The 19,362-nt window shown below is 41.1% G+C and overlaps 2 protein-coding genes across 3 annotated transcripts in view; both read left to right on the top strand.

Moving 5' to 3' along the window:
• Positions 1-1,035: 1,035 nt before the first annotated feature.
• cist1 (colon, intestine and stomach enriched 1) lies at positions 1,036-5,514 on the top strand. The gene is made up of 4 exons (XM_030050371.1): positions 1,036-1,156; positions 2,417-2,770; positions 3,622-3,785; positions 5,009-5,514. The coding sequence occupies exons 1-4, from the start codon at positions 1,066-1,068 to the stop codon at positions 5,051-5,053; spliced, it is 654 nt and encodes a 217-aa protein (XP_029906231.1). The 5' UTR covers positions 1,036-1,065; the 3' UTR covers positions 5,054-5,514.
• A 2,636-nt stretch (positions 5,515-8,150) lies between these two features.
• Positions 8,151-19,362, top strand: part of LOC115357591 (cAMP-specific 3',5'-cyclic phosphodiesterase 4D) — a 119,612-nt gene continuing 108,400 nt past the window's right edge. For both annotated transcript variants that reach the window (XM_030049144.1, XM_030049143.1), the window contains exons 1-2: positions 8,151-8,299; positions 14,472-14,519. In XM_030049144.1, coding sequence (XP_029905004.1) covers positions 14,505-14,519 — 15 coding nt within the window. In that variant the 5' untranslated portion in view covers positions 8,151-8,299; positions 14,472-14,504. The remainder of the gene's footprint in view (positions 8,300-14,471; positions 14,520-19,362) is intronic.

The following is a 19,362-nucleotide window of genomic DNA, read 5'->3' as shown; positions in this document are numbered from 1 at the left end:
TGTCTTTTTCCTTGGAATTTCTACTGATGAAGTCTGTGTGTCTGTAGGTGGCGCTCTTTCTGTGTCTGCTCAGCCGAGGTAGCCACCACCGTTCATTTTAACTATTCAGTTTGCTTAATTCCTGTACGATGGGATTTTAACCACAAAGGACTAAGGATTATGTAAATGGAAGTTGATCAGCAAATGGAAAAAGCTTTTTTCTTGAACTGGGTATACAGCTAGTTTGAGCAGTGATGTTCAAAGTGGGGTCTGTGGACCTCCACAGGTCCTTGAGGGTCTTCCAGGGGGTCCTCAGCAGAGTGAGAAAGTTTAAAGGCACACCACTTCATTTACTAATTTTAAGCATGAGGCTGAGGAAGAAAAAAACCCCTCAGGTTCATGCCAAGACAAATAAATCATAGAAATAATGGAACACTTTTAAATGCCTGTGTTGAGTCTAGTGATATCAAATATACACAAAACAAACCATGTAGAGAGGTGCTCTTCTGTTTTGGGTCATGATGGGGTAGCGGAGTTGTCCCAAACTTGTGAGGTATTTCTAACTTCTGTTCTTCTGAGAAATAAGAGGCATTCATCATTCTTTACATCATAACAAGGTGAGGTGCCTTCCCCTTTGAATCTGCATAGTCTGCCTTTAATGAGGATGAGGTCACTGTTGAGCTATAAGAATTAATGACTGAGATCAGCAACATGGGCAATTATTTATGTAAAATGTCTCATTACTTTCAAGTACTTTCTGTGTATATCTCAGTATAGTTATGTCAGTTGTTTTCCAAGTAATTCCCTTTTCTACTTAAAGGCATTTGAGTTGGTTTAGAGACAAAACCATTTCTATTGCCTGAAGCTCTGAGTGGACCGAGCCACCAGAGCAAATATGCTGCCTTGTTCAAACAGTGACTAACCAGCTTTAAGCACTGATATGTGCCAACCAAATGCTCAGAGCACACCTTGGCCATTCAGTTACATCCTGCTGTTACGGATGTAGGGTGTATGTGTGTGCGTGTGTGCGTGTGTGTGTGTGTGTGTGTGTGTGTGTGTGTGGGAGAGAGCGAGAATGCTGTCCATATGACCACTGGATTTCCTTTCTCAGTCAAGATGCCTGCAGCAATGCGCCTCACTGTCTTGACATTGGTGTTTCTGGTTGCAGCTTGTCATGGTGAGTCAATGCCTAACATTTTTTATATGCACACTCACTTGCCTGAACTGTATGTTTAAGTCCTCTATCTAAAATGCAAAGTTATGGAAAGAGGAAGCTCGCTACCGTCGGTGGTAGATGGTTTCTCTGAGGACACCAAATGCAATTGTCTTTGTTTGAAATATGTACACAATGTAATTTGAGACCAGAAACGCATAAGAAGTTGTACAGTGGTATTTACTGGTTTATTAGTTAAAGACTGATCAGTTGCACAAAATATTCACCTTGTTAGTTTTCACAAGCATATTCTACAGTTTACTATATTATTGGGTCATGATGACACTGTAAAGCATTTTTAGAAGATGTTAGCCTAATACAGCGCTTCAACAATGTATCAACAGCTTTTAGTGAAATGTGATATGATGTTAAATTAGATGTAAAGGTCATGTCTGGGAAGAACTCGAAGCAAATATTTGTTCTGTAACGCTGAACTGATCCTCAGCTGAACCTTTCGCATTGTCTGGAACCTCCAGCAAACATTTCATGTAAACACAGCAGGCACACAACGCCCAGTGAGTGCCAACTGCCTGTCACTGGCAAGCATTAAAAGCTCATAGGCTGATGTAAGACAAACGCTTGACAGTCAACATCCAACTGACTGCTCAACAGAACCTTGCCAAAGGTTTTAGCAACAAACCGTAATCCAACATGCACGTTGGTGTCAGGAATAACCACCTTTTTTCAGTTTGCTTGTGATATCAGCAGTGGCAGTGTTAGACTGATATATCAGCCAGTCAGTACTGTCTACCTGTGATGGCATGCAGGTCCCTCCTTCACCATAGCTACAGGACAACACATTTTTCTCATTGCTTCATTTAATTGATCAGCAATGTTTTTGTGATCTAATTCATGATGCATCCCAGAGTTTTCCTACCACTGAATAGGTGTGGTGGGTTGCTTTGCCTTTAAAGAGCTGCCAACACTAATAGAATCAAATCAGTCTGGCTCTCAGTGGAAAGTTTTCTTGTCCCATTGCGATCTAAATGCAGCTTCAGAGGCTTGCCCCACCCTGACAAATATTAATACTGGGCACTCTGCATGAAAAATGTCAAGTTTAAAGATGTTAAATAGGAGGAAAAAAATGCCAACTGTCGTCAACTTCATTATAAACATGTTAGTGCTGATAGCAGTCTTCAAAAACCCCTTCAACCCCATTCAACAGCCTCACATCTTGATAAGCCATATCATCGCATGATTTGAGTGATGTTTGTTCCTTTGTAGCCACCACCACTTCCTCTGGAGCCACACAGACAACACTGACACCGACGAGGCCAACGCAGCTCACCAGCTCTCATGGAACAAAGGAAGCTACCTCAGTGTCATCCACAACAAAAACCAACACGCCGACAATGACTGTCACTTCTGCCATCACTAATGAAAGCACATCCTCATCACCGCTGTCCTCCACTTCTCTCCACACGTCCTGGGCCAGCACTTCCGCTCACACTGAAAAACCGAGCACGGCAGGAACAAACCAGACCTCCGACTGGACGACTTCCCATGGATCAACTTTCACGTCCACTCCAGGAACACCTGGTGTTAACGTCACCACCACCAGGAACAGCACTGCCACAGGTCTGTGCTCAGACTCAGATAACAGCGCACACCGCTGCAGGCCTGCTGCCTAGTAGACCTGTTTCACAGCAGCCATTTTGAAATGAAATAGCAGGGTATACAAAGGTGTTACCAAGGACATTATTTCAGTTTTCTCCCATTTAGGTCTACAGAACAGAACCTTAAAACTACATTAAGCAATATTATGATTTTTTTTTTTTTTTTGTTTGTTTTATAGTAAACTGTGGGTCTTCTTAAGCACACCATCAAAATTACAGCCAGCCTATTGTTTTTCCTGGTTTGAGCTTTCTACATTTATGTACCAGTCACAATAAGCTCCTCCTCTGGCCTCCTCTTCACCACCTCGCCACTTCAACTTAAAAGCGTCTCTGAAAGTGCACATTCTGCAGATGCACGTATCTAAAACTCAGTCACGAGTGCCTCTGTCACTGCAATTAGCAGTGCAGGCACAGATAAAGTTAATTCAAAGAGGTAAAATAATCCAAGTAATCCAACAGCAGTCTTATGAAATTGAATTGCATCTTCATCCATTTTTTTCATCTTGGCTTTTGATTTTGTACAGCCAAGCTGCCTTGATTCCCGGAAGCAGCACTGAATCTGGGTGTTTATTTTCAACACCCTCTAGTGGTCAGAAATTGCTTACTGCAGTTTTAATTAATGTTATCAATAACACCTGACATTTGACTGTTTTGACTTTGCTTTCTGACTCACAAATCAAGGACAAAGACCTGGAAAAAACTCTTAGCACCAGAGACTGACACAAAGTTGTTTTACAGTATATCCAATTTGTTGAGTAGTTGTGAAGATTTGAGAGGGAAAGAAACTTTTTTTTTTCTGTGTCATCTCTCCAGCTCCCCTACATGACAAGGATAAAGAGCTGATGTCGAACCCGGGCCTCGTGGCCATCCTGTGCATTTTCTGCATTGTTGTGGCTCTTGTGCTGGTGGTGGCCATCATAAAATGTGTCCAATTACGGAGGTCCAACTTTGAGCGGCTTGAAGACGATGTGCCAATGGTGAGTTAGAAAACGTGAGACTAACATGACATCTGATGTTTGGTGGAGGTTTTTATCCAAAATACCTTACAGAACCAGAGTACATCATTTTTAGTGAGGGTAGTACAAGCTGGACGGGAGCCTTTTTATTGTGCTTACAAGTGCCTGGGCTCCATAATCACTGGCCTGAAGGTTGGTGGTTATGGAACCAATTGTGCCCAATTTGTGTCCAGCATGACTCTGTTTACTTAACCTGGAGCTGTCTTCTTACAAGGAAATATCTTCCAGTTGCAAACATAATCTACTCGAATCAACCATTTTATATTGGGAAAAGTCTGATTTAGTGACCATGCTGTCATTACATATGTGCTCATCTATGCAGGTATGTACTATAGTCTATCACTTTGCTATGCTGAGTAATACAGCCCCCCAGTTGGTCTTAGGAATTTATTTAATTGTTTTTTTTATTTATTTATTTATTTATTTATTATGTATAATATGAAAGCTGTGCAGCTTAAACTTGAATTTGACTCACAGTCTCAATTCTACGTGGACATTGCTTTTACGACTTGTACAGTGTTCCGACCAGCCGGGGGCAACATTGTGGATGTGACAGATTGAGCTGTAAGTGAGGTATAATCTTAACAGTGCTGCAGAGCCTGGTTTGACCTGTTGAGCTAAACAATTAGAGAGAACTGAGCTTCCAACCCTGACTGTGTTATAGTCAAGGCTAGTATTGGAAATGCAAATGTCAGCTGCCCTTTTTTCTTCCTTATCACCCACAGCAGAGACTACAGTGGTTTTCTGCTCTCTCTTTTTACGTAAACAGGAAACCAGACTGGCGTGGAGTACGTGAGAAAAATCTCAGAAATGGGTCAACATGTGGTGGAACATCTCATGACCAGGCACTTTTGAATGAGAACTAATCATTAATACATAGTCATTGTTATTAGTTAACAAAGTTCTCACATATTGGTCAAACCAAGGCATAAGCATGTAGTCCAACATGAGATAATCAACATTTGTGGAAAAAAGCAGCTCAACTATGGAACATTACTGCAGTTCTTTAAATTTTTTATTGCCACACGACAACAGCTGCTGAAAATTGCTTTCAGCATCATGATGGAATGGTTTGAAGTGGGATAGGATTATGGGTGTAATGGATTCATAACAATAAGCAGATGCCAGACAATGTGTAATGCATTTTTTAAAAACACGTCTGCTGTTTCTTTTCATCCTTCCAGGGCAAAGTGAATGAAGAGTCTCCATTTGCTCAGTACTCCAGGTAACACTGAAGAACTCATCAAACACCAAGATCAATGTCCAGGAGGAATCACAGCGGTTCATCTCCTTTGGTTTTGTGAGAAGAACTCTCTGAACAAGCTACAGAGAAACCTCACATATGGCAGCAGTGCCTCCAACTTGTAATAGACAAGAAAAAGACAGGTTTTGTCTTCCTGACGCTTATTTCTTTATGTAGCACTTTTCTATCATCTATGATCATTTTGGGGTCACGGGGATATTTCTGCCTCAGGGTGCTATAGCTCTGCTGCTAGATACTACACTCTTGGTAAGAGCATTGGCGTAATACCTAAAACATAAAAAGTTAATGTTCCACAATTGGCTAGGCATATCCTTATAAGCACTTTAGAATTGAAAGTTGAATATATTTGTAAATTTATGTCATTAGCAATGCAAGGGAATAAAATTAATTTTAAAATTAAAATTATGTTTCAAATAAATGTGATCTATGTGCACAAATGAATTTTTGGCCTCTTTCTGTGGTGAAGCATGCCTCAAAGCATATTTAGAAGTATATGGAAAATGTATTTTGTGCCATATTATGTATCTATGGGTGTAAATAGTGTGTTACTAATGTGATGCCTGGAAATAGCCACTGGATGAGATGAGACTGAGAATGAGGTGAGTAAAGCGCATAAAGCTGAAAAACTCATACTGAGTCAAAGAATAGCCAGAACTCTTGAAAATCAGTGAGCTGTGTCTTTATTCAGAATTCAGAATAAACTTACTGACCTTTACTGACGGCTGTAGAGCTGAAACATGTTCACTGTTGCTGCTGAATTAAGAAAAAGTGTTCATTTGTCCAGTGCGCTGCTATAGATGGCAAAATCTCACTGGCTGACGTAACCTCAGTGGGTGGAGCCAAAAAACCACAGTGGCAGGCTATTGTGGCCAGGCTACTTTGAGGTGACGCTCAGAGCGATAATGTGAAGTCTGCTACTAACTGATAAAAATGCAACCAGGGTTAACTGATTAGCCAAGGTGACCTTCCAAGCTCAAATTAGCCTCACTGCTTGTAGCTTTCTTTAGCTGACCTGCTGACCTGCCAACACATGAATACCATGGCCACAAATTAATGAAATAAGAAGAAGAAACTTGATTTTCATTTTGACCAGAGTTCCATTTTTTTCCTGTCCATTTGCCAGTTACTACCAAACTTACACTGTAACTGTAGCTAAGTACAGTATATATATGTATGTATACTCAGTGGCCACTTTATTAGGTCCACCTGTATGATCTAATCCAATCCAATCCCACTGTTGTGCCATAAAGTTTGCTTTTATGATGCCTTTTATGATGCCTCAGGTTTTCTTTTTGTCACAGTAATAGAGGTGCTCATTCAATTCTATGTTTGGCATTGAGCTCATAGTTAGTGGTGCTGTTGGACTGGACCGCATTTTATTGACAGCTGTTTCTATTATTCTGTCCCACTCATGAATATAAATAGGAAGGACAAAAAATTAGAAACAGCTCTCAGTATCAATTGTGAGTGTGAATGGTTTGATGTGAGTCTCCCCTGAGTGCATGTGTAGTCTGTCCTCCACCCAGGTCTCCATGGTGATGGTGGTCACGTGGCTCAGGTCCCAGGCTGCTCCAGCGGCATCCGGCACCACTTGGCATCCTCCTCATCACATACCTTATGAAGATTATGATTTTGTCATCCTGTTTCAGTGTTGTATTATGTAATTTGTGTTCTGTTCTGTGCACACAACATCCATAGTACATCTGTCCATGCTGGGGAGGGATCACCCCACTTTTTTTTAACAAAGTCGTTCCTCATCTGATGTGAAGGTCTTAGGACAGAGGATGTTGTGTTGCTGTAAAGCCCCTTGAGGCAAATTTATAACTAGGGATATCGGGCTATACAAATAAAACTGACTTGACTTAACTTAAAATTGACAATATAATGTAGTCTAGTACAAGACCTCTACGAACTACAATCTCAATAATAAACATATAATTAACTTTACACATTCTCCACAATGTCAACAAAACCTGAACATCATAAACTACCAAATAAGCTACATTATTTCAAACAGTGGCTACCACACACTGAGGCTACTTCCAGACAACAATTTTCCAACCCGGACAGCGATGATATTTCTTTAATAAATGACAGCTGCAGTGAAATGTGCTCTTTTCCTATAGCTTATTATTGTCTCATCCTTTTGCTGATAGGTCATTTTGTCACTGTGTTGGCTGGTTGATCCAGAGCAGCATATCTCAAAATGTAGTTGGTAGATCATCTTGACATTTGTTGACAACATTCATGTTGCTTGGGAGATTAAACCTGGCAATTTTGGTGACCCTATGACCCTCCCTCTAGCGCCACCAGCAGGCCTACTGGGGCATCTGAATTCTCAATAAATACATGCTGCACAGGGAAGGCTGGTTTTGCGATTCTTGCTGTGTGTATGATGCAAATATAAAGGACAGTAGATAGACAGATAGTAGAAAGACTGGGTCGACAGATAGATAGATAGATAGATAGATAGATAGATAGATAGGGGGTGATGTGGCTCAGGAGGTCACATGATTGTCTGGTAATCAGAGGGTTCACGGTCCAATCACTGGCTCCTCTAGAGTGTGCTGAAGTGTCCTTGAGCAAGACACTGAACCCCTAACATCTCCTGTTGGACAGCTTATAGTGCTTTATGGTATGGACAGCTAGGCACCTGGCATGGTAGCCCATCAGTGAGGCAAATATTGTAAAGTGCTCTGAATGCTCAGTAGACTAGAAAAGCATTATAGAAATGCAGTCTATTTACCGTTTAGATAGACAGATGGATGGACGACTGACAGAGTGGTGTAGATAGACAGGTGGATGGATGGATAGTAAAGAAATAAATGACTATCAGTAAGAGTGAGCATGAGTATCTGGCATCATAGGCACAAGGACAAATCGCTGCTTAGTTTAGATTTTGTGTTGGGTGTCAGTGTGGCTCTGCCCTCCTCTGTGTGCCTGCCACATGAAACATGAAACATGTGGCGGAGGAACACAAGGGCCATGACACCTCACGCCCTCGTCTTTGTTTACATCCCCCGAAGACTTCCTGTCATGTGACGCGGCCGTGGACGTGACGCCGAGGCAGCGCTGCACGCTGCAGAGTTTGAAGTCTAACTAAGCAGCGGTAATAAAATGGGCAGCGATAACTGCAGCATAACCTGACAACTTCTTCACGGTTACTGCTGTTTTCCCACCAAAATACACAGGGAGCTGGCGGCCGGCCGAGGTGAGTGACACATTTGTTGTTTTTACCACTTAGGAGGCTTCCACACTCTGTTGTCACAGTTCAGTAGGCTTTTCATTCAGCCGAGCCGCTGGTATCTTTAAACGAGTTCATCTGTTACAAACTGTTGAAATAAAACAGGAGACTGATATCAATCAGTTTTCCTATCAGTCTGAGCTCTCCTGTTCCTGGACAGGTCTGAAATCACTACCTCTTCTATAATTCAACTAATGAAACATCACTACATATGTGCATAATACTACTATAATCTAATATTTCCACGGGGATTTAAAGCTAGTCTGTGTTACTCAATAGTTTTAGTAAGTTCATGGCGGTAAATCGTATTACTTTTCTTTGCTCATGATCATAATGTTCCTATAATATTCCCTAAAGTGTGCATATAGTATTCAGTGTTATTGCTGTGCTCCTCAGTGTTTGGTTGCTAGTTACCTTATCGTGCTTTATGGTAGGTTTAATTTCCATTGGTGTACTTATAATAGTCATAAAGTATTCCTTTAGGTACTTATAGTGAGTTTGTTGTTCTCAGTAGTTTGAATTTAATTTACTAAATAGTGTACTCTGTTCTATCACTACTCCTATAATACTACTATAGGGACTTGTGGTACTCATTACTGAATTTATAGTTTTATACTTTATATGAATTATATACTTTATTCTACTTTAGAGTATTACTTCCTCTATGGTAGACTTCTACTGCAAGATAATCCTTTACTTAATATTGTTATGTGGACCTATACTATCTCTATAGTGTTGAATTTCATGCTTTTATACAGTTTATTTAATGTTTTTATAATGTTTGTAAGAGCTGTAGTGAAGCTGTAATTGTGATTATATCCAGCTCTTTTTCCATCCAATGATATATCTCTAATATTCTTATAGTCTCTTGCTCTGTGTAGTATTCAGTGACGGTGTTTTTATCTTCTGTGGTATCACTATAACATTCTTAAAGACTCTGCAAATATCTCATTGCAGTGATATTTGTATAGTGTCCCTCATAATATTGATAATGGACTTAGTAGGACAGTCCAAACAGAGTTCACTGTGTTCAGTTTAAAGGCAGTTTTGCTTTTGTTGTGGAGTTAGTTGTAGCTGGCTCTGCAGCTGCACCGGACTCCGTACAGTGTTTTAAAATGACAGCACAGTTTTACAGTGCAGTGAGTGGTTGCAGCTCAGCCAGGCCGAAGCAGCATTGTGAGCAAACTAACATGGAATGTGTTTCCCCAAAATATTTATGCGTTCCATCCCCTCCTGTCGTTATCTCCCCCCTTCCTTCCTGCATATCTGCTTCCTTCATTCAATCTCTTTGCAACCCCCCACACCCCACCCCACCCCCACTCTGTACAACAGAGAGAGACAAAACTGTAACAGGGAATCTGCGGCGTGTCTGTCCACACATACACAGCGGATAGTTTGCAGGCAAGTCTGACTTGAAGTTACAGAAGTTTCAGTTCACACTGACTAGAGGACGTCAGATCTGACCCGTATGTGTGTGTGTGTGTGTGTGTGTGGTGGTGGTGGTGGTGGGGAGGGTTGGTGAGGGGGGGCAGTTTACACAGAGTTAAAAATACAGTAAACTGGGGTTAAAGCTAAAGGAGTGCATTGGATCCTCAAATGGTGCTTTAATGGTTAATTTCAGAGAAAACATACCAAATATGTTGTATGTCACGACATAGGTGATAATAAGTCACACACACTGAAGTCATACTCCAGTGTGCACGATTTGATTTTAAATATACTGTATATTACTTGTATTTTTTTTTTTCCCCTTTTTTGTTATTATTATCATTATCATTATCATTATTATTATTATTATTTATTTATTTTATTTATTTATTTATTTTTACAAAATGTCTGTATGTTTTTGGATAATATTTGTAACTTTCTACTTGCTAATTTTTTGGTTATTTCTTACTCTTGTTTATTTCTTATTTTGTGCTAATTTGCTGATCACCCTTTTTTCCATGTTTTTAAGCCAATCAAGTGAATTTGCTTTGGTTTCAAAGGGTTAAATCTACTAAACAGAAGAAGTCCAGGATTGCAGGGATTGTAGCAAGAGCAGGAGAAGTCTGACTGCATGTTAATCCACTCCATAGAAATTAACACGATGAGACAATCATTGCTGTCGGGTGAAGACCTTGTAATAGAAAAGTGTGGGATTCCCTTTGTGCTTGTATCTTTAATTCACCAAGATACATCAAAAATCCAGATGGCTGGCTGTGTCCATTAGATGGCGTGCTGCTACAGTGTTGAAATGCCCTCCGGTTCTTATCACCCGAAACCACAACACATCTTGTCTGACTTTGTTTGACTTGCAAATATTTGCAGAGGCAATGCCTTAATCTGCTTTTGTCTGCTTGAATGACTCAGTGGTAATTTGATAGAAAGGTGGCGTCTGTCTTGTTTGATGCAACGTCATCAGTAACCTTTCTGACAGGATGAAGAGAGGTGGCTTCGGGAGTACCTGGCTGCACTTTTTCTCTTCAGTTTTTAAAGTTTTAGTGAAATCGCTGGTTGCAGAGTTGGCTGAGGTACACAGCTATTCCTGAAGAGAATAGGATTTGTAATGTCTGTGATTTAAAAGATGTTTAAAATGAATTTCATTTTATGTTTTATTGCACCCTGTATGATGACTTGAGGATCCCTTTATTTGAGGCCATGCAAAACCAAAAACCTGAGCTATTCTGAGTAGATGATGGCCAGAAACTGAAAGTTGAAACTTTACGGGCAAAATGTATAGTTACTGCCCTGGTGTTGCATCTGGAGTTGCCTTAGTTTAGCTGCACAGTAGCCACTGGTGGGAGAGCATGTGTGTGTGTGTGTGTGTGTGTGTGTGTGTGTGTGTGTGCTTAGCAGCTCCCAGTGTGAACATGAAAAGCACAGTGTAGTTAAATTTAGTCCAAAAAAAAAAAAAAAAAAAAAAAAAAAAAAAAATTGGCTGTCACTGATGCCAAATATTTCACCCCAGGCTGAAGAACAGCTTGTCTAGTAAGGAAAATGTAAATATCTTCTTTCTTTTGCTTTATTTTGACACTTGTGGTGTTAGGGATTTCTTTCCTAAGACATCTTTATGCAGTTAAAAAACACATTTTGCTAATGAATATTTAAGGACAGCAGATTAAAACCGGCATAGTGTTACTATCCTGTAAACAAAGATGGTGGAGATGAATAACCTCATTAGGAATCCACTGGGAGTTGTGTGTGTGTGTGTGTGTGTGTGTGTGTGTGTGTGTTGTGGTGACTGTCATAACAAAACTCTTGAGGCGTTGCTCAGTGTCTTCCAGCCCTTATCAGCTATCTGTGTGTGGCAGGTTAGCTTTTAACAATCCTATCTGCTGTGAGACGCAGAGTCGTGCGTCAGCGGGATGAAAACTTCAAAAGACGCCTTGGTGGTTCGCTTTATGATGGCTGATGGGAGATGTTGCTGTGAAGAAACTGCTGCTGACACAAAGGGAAAAGTGCATGAGGATAATCAGTCATTAGAGACTCTTTAGCAAGGTACTAGTACTGCCAGGGTTGGGGGTTTAAGCTCCCACTGGGGCCACATAATATTTTTTAGCACTTTTTCCAGTGTAAGTAAGTAAGTTGATGATACAATATACTTCACAACAAAACAATTTCATACATTAGAATACAATATAACAGCCCCCTCCCCCTGGAGAAGCAGGAGTGTTCTCCCCAACAGAGGTGGTTCCTTGACAGTGTGTGAACAGCTTCCTCCCCCATACCCACCACCTGTGGAGTGATAATTAGTACTGTGTGTATGGTTTTTATGAAGCTATCCCCACCTGGTATTAACATTCGTCCTGAGAAATCCGAATACAAGTCAACACCTCTAAGTGCAGGTGTAAACTCACTGTGTCCTGAGTAATCGGATCTCAGGACGCATTCCGAGGTGGTCTGGGCGCTTGTGTCCACATCGCATTAGAGGTGTAAACACACGTTTCCCAGGATGCACTGAAGGACTGCCTTCTAACCTGAGGTTCTCTGTATTGTCCAGCCCAACACCTCCAACACTGGCCAGACTGTCACTTTCCCAACAGAGCAAATATCTGAGCTGACTCTGCCCAGCAGCTGAACTGTCAGCTGGTGGGTTAAATGCAAAGTGAAGTGCAGGTCGACTGTAAAGCAGCTGATTAATGAATAAAAACTCACCATAATAAGACATGAGCTCCCCTAAAAACATGATTTGGGGGGGTCTCTAAAATATGTATTGACAATCTGCAGGTTTTTTCTTCCACATAAAATTCAGAAGCGGCGGCAGTTCTTAATTTTTGTTAACACTACATGTGATAGAGTCGCTTTAGGTATACAACAGAATTATTATAGGCGGTGGCAGCTGTGCATATGTGCACGTTGCAGTTACTACTGGAATATCACAGAAATATGACAGGCCGATTTATCCACCTAAGCAAGAGCCCTCTCAAACCCTCTGCCGTAACAAAATACTCTGAGCCTGAATGTGATGAGGTTGAGTCTGAGAAAAAAAAAACAAAAAACAAAAAAATACAGAACATTTCCAGAAAATTAGCTAAACAAATTTGGAGAAATGGAAACCTATATTTCTATTATGTATTTAAAATGAAATTTCGAGAAAATTATCATTAAATTACCTGCCAAAACACCCAAGAAAATTGTATTGATAAAGTTATATAGGATGTCCATTTTTTGTAATTTTGTGGTAAATTGATGGTAGTTTTCTTGTAATTTAATTCGAAACATTTCATGTTTTTGATCACGTAAATTTGCTCAGTTTTAAAGGGTTAAATGCAAGATTAGAGCAACAAACACCAACATCAAAATCAAAAAGTAAACAGAGAAGAGGAGTGGGTACTAAGTTGAGCTCCAAGCGAGAAGGAAAAACAGAGCAGATTTCCTCCCAAAATGGGCGAAGTTTACAACAAGACCATAACTTATGTAGAAATTACCTCTTTTGCCTCTTGCACCTCCAAGATAAAAATGACATTTCTTGAATGCATGGCATTCAGTTTCACTGGGGCGTAATATGTTCCATCCAGAGTTTTACATTGTAAAAGCTTGTGCTTGTAAAAGCATGTTATACAAGAGGGCGTGTACATGCAAACAAATCTGTGACCAGTCCTCATCAGCAATACTTTCCTCAAGATCAGTTGAGACAATTGCCTGGAGAAGCCTCCATCAGCTCTTGGTAAGGCAAAGGCCAAAGTTTGGATAAATGCATCCATGAAATGGTGTGCAATGCATGTTATATGAGGTAATGTTCTGTTATATTGAGATCAGTTTGCTAAGTTGATTTGATTTTGCTTAGGACTTGCATGAGTGAAAGAGAAGTGTAAAGGGTTAATGGGACAAAACACTGTTATGTACTGACAATACAAAGCATGAAGGATTTAACTTTAAAGGACCATACCAGTGATGTTTCTGCTAATCTTTTCCCAAAGCAGTCGTATTTTAGAACTCCCATATCATTTTTCTTACCTTTTATCCAGCCAATGAATGAACTTTCAGTGACTTCAAATTTTCTTCACACCACTATTCTATGACCGTAATGAAGTCCTCCACATTCATTTTCCTAAAAGCAGCAGCAGCACTGTTGTGTTTCGATGACTTGAAATTGGGCTGAGTGAAGCGGTTTCCGCCAGGGAAAATAGTCCCCAGCGAAACATTTGCTTTACACAGCCAATTATCAGTTCTGTGGTTTATGAATGATGACCACTTTGTTAGCCACAGACGCAGGACATGATGAGGTGGATGTTCAACATTCAGATTTGAAAATCGCGGGACTTTGATTATGTGTTGTGAACTCTTTAGTACCCCTGCATGATTTGCCAAATAGTTTGTTGCAGTGTAAAATGTGGCTAAATTGTCAATAGGCCAAACAATGACTGGTGTGGTCCTTTAAAAGCAAATCCGTAATTTCCAAAGTGCAAATGTTATGAAATTCTTTTCATATTTCAAAGTGATTGGCAAGAAATCTTGGAGGAGTATTGTGAACGTCTTCAAACTGTTTTTATGAGCTATGGGACAGTAAAAAGAAAAATCTGACCTATTGCCCCTTTAAGCTTCTCAGATAATGATTGACTTCTGGTTAGCGTCATTAGAGAAAACAAGATTGCTGAAAGGGTTGTTGGTCATTTTAACACCAGCTCTCTTGTTTTGTCTTTTTTGTCTGTTCCAGCTACTGTCTTGCTGCAACAACTAACCAGTGACAATGTCTTGGCTTGAGGTAAATAAGATCCATAGCCTCCCTCCTTATGCACACACACACACACACACACACACACACACACACTTCACCTCCCATCCGGCTTATCAACCCTGCAAGTTGAGCTTTGTGATAAGACCTGCGTAAGATGAAAACATCAGTGTGACTTGGCGGAGCTTTGCGTCACAGCGTGCTGGTCCTCCTCATACAGTTGCTTTACACTCCCTGTCAGATGATGACGGGGTTTGGACTTGGATTATCTTGCGGTCATAAAAGTTTTATCTTTACCTCACGGCTTTGCTTTTTACTCAGCCAAGACACACACACACACACACACACACACACACACTCTTGCACTCACACACAGGCTTAAAGCATTTTGAACTTGCAAATAGTTATTTCTTTACACCAAAGCATTTTATTTTCAAAGTCTGCTTTGGTAAATTTGCCAGTTGGATGTCATTAATTAGGATGCAAATGGTTTCAGATGTATTTGCATGCTTTTGATTATGTATTCAGTAGTTTTAATGAATAGCTCTTATATTTCTGTGCAGTTCCACGTATCGAGGGCTTTCAGTTAACATGACAAACACTGTAGTAGGCATATTAGAGGTCCTTAGCTCTTGACTGTGAGCAGTGGATTTGTTTTAAACAAGACTAGGTCAAAATCTAGTACACGGCTGGACTGTGACTACATGTAAAAAATGTCTTTTTTGACCTCAGTTCCATAAACAGTGGCTGTACTGGACAGCAGTTTTCAAAACCTGATTATTTATACAGAGAAACAGCACATTTTTTTCACATCAGATTTATTTTTTATATGGAGTAATTACTGAGGTCCGGACCTCGGTGTCCTCATAGCTCGCTTCAGCCATGAATATCACCCTGCTTCCATAAGGCCTGAAAGTTGTGATAGTTAATCACTGACATGTCCAAGCCGTTGGTTCACAGCATATTAGATTATATCTGGATGGTTCACCTCGCCCTGGCAACAGCTGTTCATGTTCAACTGATGTCACCGAATTGGTAGAACTGATGTCAGAGCATTATTCAATAACTTTTCTTACAACAGTGCAGCTAATTAGGATTAACTTAGTTCACATCTAATTCACTAATATTAGCATCAGCCTGAGACAGGGTATGAATTGGCTTCCAGTAATTTTAAATAACTTTATCAGTGTGCCAATGATTTTAATTAATTTCACGCATTAACTTTAACTTACCCTTTTGTTGTTGCTCAGTAAAGTTATTCAAACAAACTCTTCTGCTGACTCGGTAACATCAGTGTATGTGACAGCTGTTGCCTTACTCTGATTTGCTGTGAAGGGCCCACAAAGGCCCACGCTGGGTCTACCCACTGAGTTTCTATGGTCCAAGCACAGTTGTGTAAGATTGTATCTACTGACATAAATACAACGACCAATGGGAAAACTCTAACACTCGGCCAACCAATGGTGTAACTTCGTCACTCAGTGAGTCTGTGACTCAGTGACGGACAGTCATTCTTATAGGGCTGGCCCCACTGTTACCCCCTCTCCACTGCTGCATCTGGAACACAGGAACCATTTTGAGGAACCAGGAACCTTAACCGTGCTTCCACCAGAGGACCCAGTTAGTCTGAATCAGGGGTTGAGTTCCTGGACCCCAAACTGGTCTTTGCAACCAATGTAGTACTCTCGAGTTCCCTGGGACTGTAGAGGTGTGTTTTAACACTGAACATTCCTGACTGGGTTTGAATTTTTTTGACGGTTTTGGTTTTGAAGCAGTGCAAGTATCACACTCACCTTTTGTAAAAACAGGACCTCCTCCTCCTTATTTGCAGAAGGTTTCCATCACATTCTCTGGATGCGATGGAAATCCTCAGATCTTTATCTAGCTATTGTCTTGTTGTAAATAACTCTGATTAGCACACTATCTAGCATATCCAGTAGAAGGTAGTAGTAAGACCACTGGCTAGTGGTCCTCTATTAACATTAATAGCAGCTGCTTGCTAAATTAGCCTGGCTAGTTATCTAGGTAACATTATGTTCAAGTTAGCTCACTGTCATCAAGCTGCTGCTCAGGAATCATTCCTTTGTTCCCAGGGTGCTATATTCCCATGGTCCTGTGTTGCAAAGGGTCCAGTGTTCCCAAGGTCTTATGTCTCGTAGGTTCCTAGGACCTTAGAACATAGGACCTTAGAAACCTAAGACCCTGGGAAGACAGATATGCTCCTGCTCAGGTCTCTGAAGTATTGACTCGTGCTGAAGCTTTTACTGTGTCACACTAAGCAACACATTTAGAAACAAATCTACCATACCACACCATTCACTTTTTCATACTTGACTTAAACAACATAGCAGCCTTTATCTAGCCTGGTGGGTCGTCTTATATTTCAACATTATTTTTACATTTCTCTAGTTGAGCTCCTTAATGGCACGGTTCTTACTTGAAAATTTGTGATTCAACTGGAAGGCACATTGCACTCCACATTATTCTGTGTATCCTAATCAGGATACACATTGTGTGGTGCTAATTTCCTTATTATTTCTACAGAAGTCTTGATGCACAAAAGACTCAGTTTCCGTATGCTAAATGATGATTGCCTGTGCAACACTGATGCTGTTTCTCAGTCTTAATCATGCCTTTCGCTTGCTGTCAGAGAAATCTATTATAGTGTCAGTTATTCTGATGATGGCATTTAGACAAGATGCCTCCTGTGGAGACCCTGAAGAGCTTTTTCTGTATCATTTGGCAGACATTTTTTTTTTTAATCCAGAGCACCCTATAGGAACATGAGTGCATGCTTTGTTAGCATGGGTGGCCCCACCGGGAACTGAGCCCACTGAGCCCTGCCAGAAAGTGTTAGTACCTTGCTGTTGCCGTTGAGCTCCACAGGGAATTGCATCAGTCACCCTGGCAGTGCTGCTGCCACTGACTGATACTGAGGTCTAATCCATTTTCCTTCATTAGCAAACTCTGCCATCCCTCTAAACATGAAAAAGGGCAGAAAGTCAAGTGGCTTTGCTTTGATTTCTAGCTACACAGGGCTCTTGGTATTTCAGTGCTGGTTGATTTTGCAGTAGTGATACCCCATCTCAGCCTAGTATTCATCATCAGAGACTGCAGCCGATAAAACCACCCCTGGCTGCAGTGTGACTTAACTCTCTGAGAGCACTTTGGAATATTTCAGCTTCTACAGCCATGCCGCTGTCTTCCTGCAGAGCTGGTGTGGTGATCTAATGGAAGGCTATGACACATACACACATGCGCACACACACACGCACATACACACACCACCCACAGTGAGAGAGAGCTATGTACGGAGTGGTGTTGGAATCTATTTACAGACTTATGTTAATCATAGCCTTTGCGCCCTGGGGTGTAACTCATCCAGGTGAATGTTTTCACCTCTTCATTTGAGGAACACGTTTGGCTCCAGTCAATTCACCGACTACACACAGACACACTCTTTCACAGGAGAGCTTTACTCAGACTCCTATTCTCAGCTATTTGATGGCAGCTTACAAGTCAATATTCACTCTTCCAATTAGGAAAGCACCAGCAGCTCTGATTGCTCTCATGAGTGCATGACAGCTCAGCCGGTCGTGATAAAACGCTCTCTTATCTTATCAGCTCACCGATTACATTGGCTGCTTTCATAACACACCGCGTTAGCAATCACAATACAGCAGGCCGTATGTCCGTCGATGAGTTTATGTGTGCAAGGTGTCGGCCATGTGTTTGCCTCTGGTTGTTTAAGTGCGCGTGCGTGCTTGATTGTGTTTGATTTGAGAGGGTGTATGTGTGTGTATTCTTGACTGTGTGGGTAAAATATCTGTATGAGAGAGTGTGTGCGAATGTGTGGGGTGATGTAAATGTGGTTTGAGGATGTGTATGTGTGTGCAGGGGTATGTGTATGTGTGTGCATTTGTGCAGCGATCAAGTATTTATTTGTGAAGTGTGTGTATGAGCGTGTGTGTGTGTGTGTGTGTGTGTGCACTTGCGTGCTGTGCAGGGCAGATGGGAGCCCAGTTGGTCATGGGATACTTGCGGCACTAAGCTTTGCCCCGCAGTCCTGGATGGATGTCTGACTGTGGTCAGAGGGCAGCATCCAAGCCACCACTTACACTATGCATAACACACACAGCACACACACAGACACACAGCATCAAGTGCTTGCTCTTCCCCTCACCACACTCAGATTCCTATAGCCCCTCCAGGACTTTTTCTGATTTTCTGTGTGTACTCGAAGCAGAAAGCCTGGATTTGATGGTGAAAACTGCAGTGCTGGCAGCAGGGAGTCTTCCCCGCCGCTCACCTCTCTGCTAACACACAGCTCGCAGACGCTAAACATCAAGCGCCCCCTCGTCTGAGGTTATGAAACCCCCACTGATGCCCCTCCTGGTGTCTGCTGGTTATTTGGAGCTAAAAAGTGTTGCATGTTGAAAGGCGATCCATTGTGTTTTCTGTCGGTGGGAAATAGGTGAAGATCGATGGAAGCTTTGAGGAGCAAATAGTGAGGATTTGTTTGATGAGAAAGCTTTGATTAGACTTTGGCTGTGTAATTACCACCTCTAGAAAAAGGTTAATGAACTGTTTTATAAAAATGTCTACCTTTCCCAGCATCAGAGAGAGAAAGAGAGAAGGTGTGTGTTGTATGTTCATTGCATTCGGTTTCCACCAATACCCTTGAAAAACCAGTATGTGTAGCGTAAGTTTATTATGGTAAACGACAAAGACAAAAATAGGTGTTAAAACCCATTGTCGTGAACTGAATAAAACTGAAGAAGACTGTGGTCAAACTCAAACTGAACTAGAAGAATCTTATTTTCTTGTAAAACTAATAGGATGCTGCCATTTGAGGTTTTCTCCTTAGAAAAAT

The sequence above is a fragment of the Myripristis murdjan genome, chromosome 4 (assembly GCF_902150065.1).
Source record: "Myripristis murdjan chromosome 4, fMyrMur1.1, whole genome shotgun sequence".
In the NCBI taxonomy this organism is placed as follows: Eukaryota; Metazoa; Chordata; class Actinopteri; order Holocentriformes; family Holocentridae; genus Myripristis; species Myripristis murdjan.
Note: the sequence above shows the minus strand (reverse complement) of the source record. Positions and strands in the feature narration are given on the sequence as shown.

Excerpts from the sequence above, each read along its gene's own strand:
- cist1 (XM_030050371.1), top strand. The coding sequence starts at position 1,066 with ATGACCACTGGATTTCCTTTCTCAGTCAAGATGCCTGCAGCAATGCGC. Across the intron at positions 2,771-3,621 it reads CAGGAACAGCACTGCCACAG|CTCCCCTACATGACAAGGAT; the intron begins GTCTGTGCTCAG and ends TCATCTCTCCAG. Across the intron at positions 3,786-5,008 it reads TTGAAGACGATGTGCCAATG|GGCAAAGTGAATGAAGAGTC; the intron begins GTGAGTTAGAAA and ends TCATCCTTCCAG.